The 12,835-nt window shown below is 45.3% G+C and overlaps 1 protein-coding gene across 10 annotated transcripts in view; it reads left to right on the top strand.

The window, feature by feature from the left end:
- The window catches only part of Plekhg1 (pleckstrin homology and RhoGEF domain containing G1), a 214,311-nt gene that overhangs the window by 109,914 nt on the left and 91,562 nt on the right, over window positions 1–12,835 (top strand). The window contains exon 1 of one of the 10 annotated variants that reach the window (XM_050135706.1): window positions 5,376–5,459. The exons of 8 other annotated variants lie outside the window; for them this stretch is intronic. In XM_050135706.1, the coding sequence (XP_049991663.1) occupies window positions 5,447–5,459 (13 nt within the window). In that variant the 5' untranslated portion in view covers window positions 5,376–5,446. Of the gene's footprint in view, window positions 1–5,375; window positions 5,460–10,523; window positions 10,595–12,835 lie in introns of those variants that run through there. One more of the 10 variants, XM_050135709.1, reaches the window with a different exon arrangement.

A 12,835-nucleotide genomic window follows, 5' to 3' on the forward strand; every position in this document is an offset into this window, starting at 1 on the left:
CTGGATGAGCTCATTACCATAGGAGCAGTCTCTGTAGGGAGCGGTCTTAGGGCTGTACACATCCGGGGTGGGGGGGAGTATACAGTGGACGTATTCTGCACCCACTAGCAACAGTGGGGACAGCTTTGTCATTTTCCTAAGAGTCTAAGACCCTGGAGTCCTTGATATGGCTGTGCCCATGTCAACAGCACACATTCACTCAGGACTTCCTCTGCTGCCTGCATTTGTGTTCCTGACTATCCTGGAACTTGCTCTGTAGATGAGGCTGACTTCCAACTCACAGAGACCCACCTGCCTCTGCCTCCTGGATACTGGGATTAAAGGCATGCACCACCACCACCCAGCTTGTTTTGTTTAATTTTTGAAACAGTTATGGTAGCTCAGGCTGGCCTCCTGTTCAGCTCCCTAATGCTCTGTGCTGAAAGGAGCTCTTTTTCTAGTCTCCTGTATCATGTGGTTTTCATGGCACCATTTTGCAGTTGTATAGTTGGTTCAATTTATTTCCTAAGGATTTATTTGGGAGGAGGGGATGCATGCCACATGTATGTAGGTGCCAATGAAGAGAGCATTGGATTCCTCGGACCTGGAGTTACAGATGGCTGTGAGGTGCCGGTGTCAGTTCTGGGAGCTGACATGGGAACTTACATCTTCTAGAAGAGCATCTACTGCTCTGCCCCCAGTGAGCCATCTTTCCAGTCTCTGATTAGTTCAGCATCTGCATTTCTGCCATCCCAAGGCTCTACACAGCAGGTGTTTGGATGGGGATGGAGCCACAAACTGTGACAGTTCCCCTGTGCTAAAAGGAGCTCTTTTTCTAATCTCCTGTATCATGTGGTTTTCAGAGCACCATTTTGCAGAAAGCAGGATGATGGGAGGGAGCAGCAGAGCTTTACCTGAGTCCCAGAGATGTCGACTCTGAGATGATGCCACAGCTTTGGTCCAGTGGTTCTCAGTCTTCCTAATGCTGCCACCCTTAATACAGTCACTGCTTGGAGTGGCTTAATCCACTGAGGCTCCCCCTTTTGCTATGACTAATTCGTATAGACCCCTAAGTCAACGTTCTGTTCAAAGCCATACTGACAACTGGGAAATTGTCTCCAGCCTCAGGCCCCCTACTGTGCTATTGCATAGCCATGTCACCTCCCCCTCCATCAGCCCATTCTTTTGTGACTCCTTCTTTTAGGTCACTGTTCATTTTCCTCTGACTGTGCCTAATCAAAGTGCTGGGTAAGGAAATTTCCATTGTGGTTTTTATTATGAAAAGACCCCATCCCACCGGCCAGACAATAACTGAGTCACGGTTACCGTCCATGCAGCTCTGCCGAGGGTTAGAATAGGAGAAAAGACAGATGAGAGGAGAGGATCACTCCGGAGTAGGGAAGGACAGCTTCTAGGCAGGGAACTGTGAGAACAAGCGTTGTCGCTAATTGTGCCGTGTAACTGTGTGGTGTTTACACACAAGAGAAAAGCCTAGGTTGGGTGATCACAGTGTGTGAGCAGGGAATAGAGCATCCAGGACAGATGGGTCTTTTTTTTTTTTTTTTAATCCCCATCTGGGTCTCCTACTTGATTCTTCTCCGGTTTCAGGTGTTAGTTCTCATATCCCTTCCTCAGGTTGCTTTCCACAAGCCCCACCCCTTCTTCTGTGCGGGACACCTGTGCCGCCCTCACCGAGGGCACTTCTCATGCGGTCACCTGCAAAGACGATGGTCTGAGTCTGGCTCCCTGGCCGAACTCTAGGTTCGCAGAGGGCAGAATATTTATTACCTAGATGTTCTCTTTAGAAATGGTATAGGGGTAATCCGGCCCGAGGACGGTGATGGTTCTAAAAAAGACCTATAGCGGAAGTGATGGGAAGGCTTGAGACACATGGGGAAGGTGGCCAGTGGAGAATTTAGAGGGAATATCCCAGGATCCCCAGAGCCAAAGGGTGCAAGTCTTCTCCTTGTTCCTCACTGTGAAACCCTGCCTCCAAAGTAGTTTCTAGTAAATATGTGTATTAAGAAGTAAATATGCATAGAAGTCTGAGAGTAAATCTCCAGTAACTAAAGAATTGCATGAAGAGGAACAGGGCTGCCCTTAGTTTTTCCTGTCGTGGTGGGCTTCGGCCCACGGTGAGAATAAAGACTACAGCTGAAGACTGGGGAGAATGGCTTAGTCAATAAAGTGCTTGCTGTACTAGTATGAAGATCTGAGTTAGGATCTCTAGGGCCAAGGTTAATAGCCAGCACGTAGGTGCACACCTTTAATCCCAACCTAAGCAGTTATCATCCTAGCCCTGAGAAGGGGTAGACAGGAACGTCCATAGAGTTCATTTGCCAGCTGATCCTGCTGAGTCAGTTCCAGATTGAGAGACCTTGACTCAAAAAACAAAAGGTGAATATCAATAGCGGAAGACTCAAAACTAACCTCTAACTTCAACATGCTCTCACACACACATGTGAACGTGTGTGCATGCATACCCACATATGCACACAAACACACCAAAGGGCCTGTGAGATGCCTTCACAGGTAAAGATGCTTGCTGCCCAGCCTTACAAGATGAGTTCAATCCCTGGGACCAACGAGGTAGAAAGAAAGAATTAGTTCCTGCAAGTTTTTATCTGATCTCTGCATAGATTCCATAGCACAAGTGTTCCACACACACACACAATCTATGAATATAAAAAGAAGAGGAGGGGAGGAGGAGGAGGAGGAGGAGGAGGAGGAGGAGGAGGAGAAGGAGAAGGAGAAGGAGAAGGAGAAGGAGAAGAAGACCACAAACTTAAAACTGTCTCCAAGTTGGCAGGTAACCTGAGCAGAGATAGAAGGTCAAGTAAATAGCAGGATCCAAGCAGTAGACTGGACACTCATCGTGAGAGGTAAGTGGCCATCCAAACCCAGATAAAAAGTTGTATTAGAATACCCTAACAGTACTTTCCCCATACTGATAGGACATTATCAAAGATTTATAGTCTGTCTATCTGTTTGTCTGTCTGTATTCTGCTGGAAAATAAGCTCCAGGAGGGCAAGATTCTGGCTAAGGGGACCTGGCCAGAGATGCTACAGCAGGAAAGACAAAACAGCCACAGCTGGAACCTTTGCCTCTGATGGAGACAAGCCAGGGGGCTCTAGAGGATCCAAGGAGCAACATCAAGTAAAGAGAGCCTCCAAGAGGACCAGGATCATGGAGGGAGCTCTCAGAAGTGGTCACGGTTGAACTTCAGACTCTAGATACATAACTGAATGAAATGAATGCCCCCATTTCCCTCTCCTCTTGTATCATACTACTGGCGCCTCCAAACACCCAATCCTGCTTTGGATACCCAAAAGGAACAAAGCAAGGTATTTTACCCCTAGGGACAAAATATGGTCCTGGAAAATTGGGAGTGGGATGGAAGTGTGTTCAGCACATACAGATTGCCATCATGTGAGTTTGTTTTGTCCCCCTTTTATTATAATTGTGCAATAAACATATTCATTTATAAAAATGTGAAGACAAGATCCTAGTGGGAAGCAAAAGAGCTGGCTTCTAACCCCACTTCAAAAAAGACTATTATTTGTATGTGGCCTCCCTCCCCCTTCTTTTTCCTCTTCTTTCTTATATTTGCAAAGAGATTTGATGGGTTTTATTCAGGATGAACCACAATCAATTTGGCTACACTTGTTTGGGGACCTAATTAAGGCCGACCTGTCTTGGAACAGAGCTCCCTCCCTCTCTCCTTGCCTTTGTTCTGCTACTATAAACAAGTTACTTCATGTGCCCCTGTGGGAACTGGGATGAGGCAAGCACTGGGGCTCCCAGAAACTTTCAGCAAGTTTGACTCCCTCAGCTTGGATCCCAAGTCATTAAATATAAGATGAAAGATGAGCCGGTTTATTCTGGGAGATTGCAATGGGAAGAATGGGGGAAGGCAACGTAGCTGAGCTGGAGTATACTGTCCAGAGTACGTCTCTCCCTCTTTCAATATCACTTGAAGGGCAGTTTGAGAACCTAGGGGAAAGAGCAAACATATGTGGTCACAATTGTTTCTGTCTGCAGCGCCCCTCACAGCCGGCTGGCCGGCTGGCACACACCACACTTGTCATTATGTATTTGAGGCTTGTCCCATCCTGCTTAACAAAAGCTCCAAGAAGGGGAAACTGGTGTCTAGGATCAGCCTCCAGTGTGGAGCCTGGGGCTTAGTGGCTGCCTCTAAGTGAAGGCAAGAGGAAGGGTTGTCAGGCTGTTGCTATGTATATGCTCTGTCTTCTGGATGTCAAAGATCAGTTCGCCATGGCAACACGTGGGCAATTCAGATTGTTGTAGTCATGTGCCTGGATCGGTGGTCTCTGTTGTCGCCTTTAGTTTAAAACAAAATCCCACGAAGAGTGGAGTCATCGCCACTCCCTCGGGAGTAAGCGCTGCTGTCCTCGAGGAGGTGTTGCTTCTGGCCGGGTACACAGTCTGCCTGAGGGGGATAGTCCCGATGGTCCAGATCAGATGGTTATATGCGCCAACATCCTGCTCTAGTTCTAGAGATTATACCGTGTCCTCTGAGATGAATTCGTGTGCTCACAGGCTGTGCATCATAGAGGTCGTCACCCCTGTGTTGTTTTTAGTTTGGGGGGCAAAATTTAGAAGGACACCCCAGACCCCAAAGGTGTGACACCCTCATTCCTGGAGGTGACATGAGCGGAGGTGAAGTGTTTGAATGGGCTTCTGCGCCGATTTAAATTTGTTCCAGGCTGTTTGTCCGTGTCTCCCTCCAAATGTACACCCTCACCACTGATGCGTTGATAACTGCCTCTGAAGCCACCATCATTTGGGACTGTGCAGCAGTTGGAAACAGCTGGCCACAAGTCTTCTTCTCACCCCAGTGCAGCCAGGGAGCTGTGTTGGCAAGGAGAGGGGAGAGCTAGTAAACAGGGGCTGTTTATTCTTCTGGGGTGTGAAAATGATAGTTCCTCTGAAGCTTTAAGGATTCTTCTTTATTAGAGTTCTAGAACTGTGGGGTTTCAGCTGCACACCCAAGCCCCTCCTCAAGTTCAAGTACATTGTGGCAGTGTTCGCGAATGTATAGATAATATGGCATGCCTCTGGCTAGAAATGGATTTGATGTGTGTTATCTCCTGGGGAGGGGAGGTGTGTGTCTCAAAGCCAGCTACGTTCTGCAGGGATAATTCTTCCTTTGTGCTTTGCACAGAGTCCTCCTGGGTGTCCTTAAAGATGGGACTGATAGATGGTTGAAAGCAAGAAGCTATTTGTAACATATTTGCTTGCTCGCTATCTAAAAGCTGCTCAGTCCAGAAATAGCTAAGGCTTGGTTTTGCTGCTCTGGGGAACAAAGGCCAATGTTCTAACCAAAGGAGGGTGCCGCAGAGAGCTCAGGCTTGTCCTGAGCACAGAGACATGAGCAGGCAGAGGAAGACCTGCAACCGGGCAAGATTTGAATCTGAAGACGAATTGGCTCACCCAATTCCCTGCATGACTGACCATGGTAGGAATATGAATTCTAAATGAATTGGGAGGGTTGGCTGTGCAAACCAGTGGGGGTTTTTTTTTGGGGGGGGGGAGTGCTGTGTTTTTTGCTTAGATTCTTTTCTCTTTGTTTTTGTTTTTGCTTTTGCTTTTGCTTGGTTTTTTTTTTTTTTTTTAAGACAGTTTCACTGTGTAGCCCTGGCTGTCCTGGAACTTGTTCTGTAGACCAGGATAGTCTTGAACTCAGAGATCCGCCTGCCTCTGCCTCCTGAGTGCTGGTATTAAAGGCCTGCGCCACGACTGTCAGCTGTTGAGCTGTTGGCTCAGATTCTTATGATCATTCCTCAGGTCTTACATGTAGTGCGGCGTGGGGCGTGGGCCTGGAGGAAAAACTAGGCTTTGCCGTTGATTGACATGAGTGACTAGTGTGTGTGATTCAGTTTCTCTTGGTAGAAATTGTCCTCCAGTTGCAAACAGAAATAACTCCTATTTCTCTGATAGTCAAATGCTTAACTTCTACCTTAAACCACTGCGTCTTCTGCAGAGAGTAAATACTTTCTAAATTGGTGGAAACAGGGTAGGATGCCCTTGAAATCATTTCGCTCTACAAATAGCCCTTTGAAAAGAAAGTTGTCGAGTCCAGCCTCTTTGGCCAGGGATGCTGTCGAGCACCTGTGTAACCACCATAAGGCTCATTGCAGCTGGTGCTGTTTTCTCGGCTTAGAATGTAGGCAGCGCATGTGTCGATTTTTTCATTGGTATCTGCAGTGCAGAGGGTATTCGTTCATTACCCTAGACTCTCAGGAGAAAGTCTGTGTGTCCCTCAAAAAGAGCCTTAGCAGATGTGGGCTGGGATACGCCATTGACTTTGGTCTTTCTCCCTCTCTCACTTCCTTTTTGTTCTCCTATGATGCGCTCAGAAAATGTAACACTGTCTACTTTGCCTCTGTGCCAAAGAAAAAGTTCTAATAGACTAAACATAAGTTGGGACTGTTTTGTGAAAGCCTGTGTATCAGAAAAAGTTGGCTTGTTGATTGTCTTAGAAAATGGAACATAATGGCAATATCTAAAACCAACTGAAAGCCTCCCCAACATTCAGCGGCTCTGCTTTCTGTAGAGACCATGGCAGATGCTTTTAACCATCGCCTGAAATTTCCAACACTTTTATATCTGAAACTATGATGCAACTTTCTAAATTTGTCTGATCCTGTATGATTTGAGGCCAAACCTCTTGTTTGAGTCTCCCAACACATGCCACTTTCTCTCCTACCTTCTCTGGGGCGTCCATTGTCCAGCTTCTTGGTACTGTTGGCTGGTTTCAGAGTTGCCGGAGTGTCTCAATGTGGCTTTCTTGAAGCTCCTACTGCTGTGTTACCCACATTCCCCCTCTCATTATCCCAACACAACTAGACCAAACCATTGTAGTCTCTTTCCTAATACCCATGATAGTTCTTAGAAGAATGGGCAAGCTGATTCCTGGCCCAGGGGCCATGACCTGATGGTCCTTCCCAGAGGGTCCTTCCCAGGGGATCCTTTCCAATTCTCTCTTACAACTTTTACCTATACCAAAAAGACTTGATGTGTTTTTTAATGTATGTGTCTATGTATGAGTTCATATGCAGGAGATGTCAGAGGACCACACTGGTTGTCGTTTCCGGGGCATCTTTCACCTTTTGTTGGCCTGAAACTTCACCAAGAGGGCTAGGGTAGCTGGCCAGTGAAGTGCAGGAATCCACCTGCCTCCTCCTCCTCCCAGCTCACTGTCATCACGAAGATAGCGCCTGTGTCTATGGGTTCCCGGGACTGAACTCGGCCCTCATGCTTGCAAAGCAAACACTTTACTGATAGAGCCATCTCCCTAGCCCCGGAGTGAATTTCTAACACAGGTTATGCACCCCTAATCTGAAAATCTGTCAGTGAAACCAGAAAACCACAAGAGCTGAAAACATTTGGAGTACTGACGTGACGTCACAAACGGAAAATTCCAGATCACAAAACTTCATTTTATGCACCAAAGTGTGGCAAATTTTGTCTGAAATTAACGTCAATCTGTGTACACAGGTGTATATGCTATGTAAAAGATTGCATGTATCAACTTGTGTCCCATGCCAAAGATAGATAGATTCATGTATAGACAAATATTTCAAAATCCAAAGAATGCTGAAACCCTACTGATCCTAAGATTTAGGCAAGACATAGTCAGCCTGTGGTGAAGTGCTAGACTATAGCGGTCCCCAGGGAGGGTTTTAGTTTTTCACTGGTGGAGACTTTTTCACCCTACTGACTTTCAGACCACAAGTTTTTCTTTCTTGCTAGCTTGCATTCTGGTTGCTATTGATAGGTCCAGGTGTGTGAGCTTCCTGTGCCTCAGTTCCCCATTCCAGATGACCAAGTGGGAAAGGTCCCCTTCTCCTGGTTGTATAACCAGGGCTGGCAGAGAGTTTAGAGGGGCTGCTCGCAGCACTATATCCTCATCCACTGGAGAGGGCACATGTGTATTCACATGTGACCAAGCTCGCTGTGTTTGGAGAGAAAGTTTGCTGAGCAAGAACTGTCTCTTTACCTAGTGGCAACACTGGTGAGTGACTCGGGCAGGAAAACTGGCAAGGATAATAGTCCTGGTACCTTCAGTGTGTCCGCACAGAGGCCTTTTCCTGCTGCACGCACAGAAGGTGGAAAGATAGCCTTCCAAAAGCTGTTACCTGTCTGGTTAAGTGGTGTGTGAGCCGAAAAGGGCAGGAATGCAGAGCCTTTGTAGAGTTCCAGTGGAGCCCAGCTGGTCTGTAAGAAACAGAAGTGCGTGGCTGGAGGGGCGGGGTGGGGGGGGATGCCTCTAGCTCCTAAGATGTGATTTTTCTTTTCCTCCCCACTGTTAATCGTCCTTTGGTATGCATTTGTTAATCATTTTGCAAAAATTGTGGTACTGGGATAAATACAAAGATACAGTGTGTGTGTGGTATGTGTGTGTGTCCTGGTCTGAGGAAAGAAACTTCTAATTTAAGAACTCAGATCCACAAATCTTTAATCTCTTGTTGTTTGGAGGCATGGTGTAGTTGGCTTCAGTTACTTGCGGGTAACTGATGTGAGAGGTGGGTTTGTCCACGTTGGTGATCTTCAGAGCACAGGAATTGTCTATAACCTAGACATGACTGTCACATAGGAGTCACCTGGCCTGTACCGTCACTTCAGATCTGTCCTTCAGGGTCATCATTTGTCCGGTGGGTAAATGTAGCAAACTGCTTACTGGCCACACACAGAGCAGCTAGACTGTTGTGTTTACTTGTAACGTTATAGCCTCTCTCATAAATATTCAAATCAAACAAAACAAGCATAGCAGCACATTTGGGGATGGGGAGGATCCAAGAGCAGAAACATTTTATTAGAAGATAAAAGTAGTTAATTTGATATCTGAGGATATACGCAGAATACATACGAGCCAGTAAGCACCTCTGTGTATTTGAGTCTGTGTAGGAGTTTAAAATCTGCAGTATGGGAAGGTTGCCTACCTCCTCCGGCTGTGAAAATTCAGGGAGGGGAGAGAAGAGAGAAAATGATTAGATATTGAGACTGCAGTGCCTGTGAACATAGTAAGTATGTTTGGCCAGTAGTACCCAGGGTGGAATGGGGTTGACTGTGGAGAGTTAGATGGAAACTTGGGAGATGGAGGCAAAGGGGAAAAAGTGGAAAAGAGGCTGCAACTGGGCACTGGTGTGGGGTGCTGATGAGGACAGAGAGGCTACTGTGGTGGTCAGAAGGAAAGGTAAGACTGTTTCCACAGCCTCGGGGATGGGGGTTTCATCCCAGGCCTCCTAGAGGAATGATCCCCATCAATCTGGGGGATGCGAGAGAGTCTTGGAAACACCTTGTCTCCCACACTTGCATTGCCATCTGAAGGGCCGAGGGAAGAGGCCTGCGTAGGCTCAGTCTCATCCCAAGCAAATAGGCATTAAAACAAATTATCTTATTATGCTGTTAGCTTCAAATCACCTCATAGGCGTGATAGAAATTGCTGTGTTGAAGATAATCTGAGGATGCTGGTTTTCATAACCACAGTTGAAAGCTTTCAGTGGAATGCGCATTGAAAAGTATCTGAGACTTTTCGATCATTGAATTTACAGCATCTACAGAACAGCAGAATCCAGTCTTAGGTTTAGTTACATCAACATAAACCTTTATTGAATCTTTATCTCAAGATAAATATATCATTTTGTTTCATTTTATTGTGTGCATATGTGTATATGTGTGTGTGTGTGTGAATTTGTCAGATGTGGTCTTTTTAAAGACAAGTAGCCTTGGGGAGATTTAAAATCCCAGATAATTTGAAATCTAATTTACTGAAATATAGGAATTAGACCATTCTATATTTATTGCTTAGCATTTATAAATATAAGACCACAGGGTTTAACTAAGTTTTCCAAAGAAATGCTCACACATTATGATTTTAGACCTTTGCCTGCAGACAATTTTGGTTTTTTTAGCTCTTGTTTAAAGCCCAGCACAAATGTATTCCTGTGTAACTCTGCTCCCTGAAATGAGCAGTGTCTATCCAGCAGCCCAAGGTTACCCAGGGCGCCCTCACCTGGGTGTCAGTGGTGGACACCCCTTTAAAAGTTCTGCTAAAGTTGTGCGATTCACTTGCACACAAGCTTGTAAATCAGGAAGTGAACTTGAAAACATCTGACCTCCAAAGAGCTAGCTCATTTTAATGTGGGGCTTGTGGAGAACCATGGCCTGAGCCAGAAGGTAAAAGGCAAGGAGCTTTCAGACTGTGGCTTGCATTTGATGTGCATGAAAGAATGGAAGCGGTGGGGAGTCGCTCAGTGAAGTGTGCGTTTTCGCCTTACCCACAGTGGTGCCTATTGTCCTGTTTCTCAACTGAATGATGTCATGTTTCATTTAAGGCCCTAAGTGATGCTGAAGTCTGTGGTCTGTGCACGAGGGGGAAAAGGCAGCCAGAAAGTTGCAAATCAGGTTTTTTTTGTAAAGCCTTTGTGTGTTGGGTTTGAGAGATAAAAGCTGACTCATGCAATATTGCACTGGAAGAGGCGGCAGAGACTAGTAAAGGCTTCTTGTTTTACCTGACTGAGTGCCCAGTGCGGCCACTGCACCAGCGGGAGGCAGACGGCATGTTCGACCTCCGGCGGCGGAGGACAGGTAGGTGCTGGTGGAAGTGTTCCCAGGAAACTGATGCCAAGACCCGCTTACTCCTTCCCTCTCCCGAGCAGCTGAAGCTGCAGCAGCCGCAGAAAGTGGGAGAAACCCTCACGTGGAGTTTTCTTTACAACACTGTGCAAGGACAGATGCTCGGCTCTGGGCAGCACACATGTCCCGCCGCAAACGCCATGCCCCGAAGTTATCTGACAATGGAATTCATCCCAATTACCGCCACACCACCCCCTCATCCATATTAACTGGTTTTTGTCTTGTTTGAGTTTCGCAGGACTTTGGTCTTTCCTTAAAGTTAGTTTGAACACTAGAGCGCTGGTGTTCTTGGCTCCGAGGAGGAATTTCCAAGTGTGCCTTGAATGCTCCGCACTTTAATTTCTTTTCTTATTAAGGTTCTGGCAGCCGAGTTAAGGGGACAGAATGAATGTTTGCAGGCTTCACGCTTAGCAGTTGCAGCGATACAACTTCGGCTCAGACTCACAGCAACTGAAATGAAAAGGGAAATGCAGTTCATGTTTGAGTGTTTTATGGGTAGAAAGTACTTTGGTTAAGAAATGACTAGGATGGAGAGGAAGCTTGACTTTTTATTCCAATTTGCTGTCTACTGGAGTCTAACTTTTTATCGTCTTATTGAGTATCTCAACTTGGCGATGTTGACATTTTTAAGCGTGTATAGACTTAACTTTAATTTATTGCATATTGTATGTGAAACTCAAATTGTTTTCATTTGAAATGTTTACATATTTGATTCAGAGGGGGGTTGCAGTTTTAATATCCTTAAATAATTTGGAGAGATTTTGAAAGCTACACAGTTGTTCAAAAAGAGAGATATTTTTTAAATAAACAGGGGAAGGTGAAAAGATCCATCTCTACTTGGGAAAAAAATCATGCATCATGCTAATATTTTACAATATATCATTTTTGTAGCAATAAGTTAGACTCTGAAATTCAAAACTGAGACACATTGTTCACATTTATTAGCCGTTCATCTTTCCTTGGCCATGTATTTTGAATCTACAGTTTCCTCTACCTTTATGGACATAGGAGAGCCTGACATTGAATGGTTTTACATTGTGTCTTCCAGAGATTCAATTTATTCTGACCTCTATTGTTAGGCATTTCAATTCCCCTTCCTCCCTTTTCATGAAGAAAATGTTTAATGTGCTTTGGGGAGGGATTTATTTACTCTGAGTGTTATTGCTAGCCCTTTGGAATTCTCTCCTTTTTCCTCCTTTTTTTTTTTTTTTAAGAAAAATGTTACTTGGCTTTGTGCCTCCTTCACGACTGTGCGGAGATGTTTGGGGACAGAGCGTGCTCCATCCAGATGAGGCTCATGTGTGTAATTGTTGGTCACTGACTGCTTGAGTTCAGTGGTTTCATGTTAACAGGAAATGTGCTTGTCTGCCTATGGCAAAGTCAGTGATAAACTTTACTGACAAAATCCTGGCATCCGTGCCGTACAGGACATTGTAAGTGTGAGGTTGGCACGTGTGCCTGACTGTAGTTCGAAATGAGCAGTGTGGATGTTAGCTAGTGACCTGCTGGTTACTTGGGCCTGGGAAAGCCATCTGGTCTAGCTGCCTCACTTTCAGGGGATGAAACCAATGGTCATGGTCAACTAAAATGGCATTGAACCAGAACAAACACACGCATGCTCAGACTGGAAGAAAATATCATGTCATATTTAATTTCTGCTCTACCCCTTGATCTCTGTCTGTATATGTAGTGGAGGATAGATGCACACACGCATATGTACATGCATGCACACACATACAGCACACACCACCACACCTGCACATACAGTGTAGTCCTGTTGAGTACAGATACCAAGTGATCTAGACAAGTAGCTCGGCTGTGTTCTTAATTTTCTTATCACTAACCTTCTTTCTGCTCTGTAATTTACCAATCCCTGATGAATACAATTACCTAACCTCTCTGAGGTTGCTTTAGTTCTTATTTTCTTTTTATAAAATCTTCTAAATATGATGAAACCATAAACTTTAAGGATTTTGACTGCAGACATTAAAGACAGTTTTGATGTAGATTTAAATTATGGACAGTGGATCTGCTTGGGTTATCTTGCTGCAACTCAGAATACTCCCAAACCTCAGTGGCTAAAAGCAGGGATAATTATATATAACCTCTCAGGGTTCCTGTGAGCTGGGAATTGTAGTGACATTTCATTTGTATTTTAATAAATACAGCTTGCCTGAAGATCAGAGAGTAAAA

This window comes from Alexandromys fortis, unplaced genomic scaffold (assembly GCF_014885135.2).
Source record: "Alexandromys fortis isolate MF-2015 unplaced genomic scaffold, M_Fortis_MF-2015_v1.1 scaffold_23, whole genome shotgun sequence".
Taxonomy (NCBI): Eukaryota; Metazoa; Chordata; class Mammalia; order Rodentia; family Cricetidae; genus Alexandromys; species Alexandromys fortis.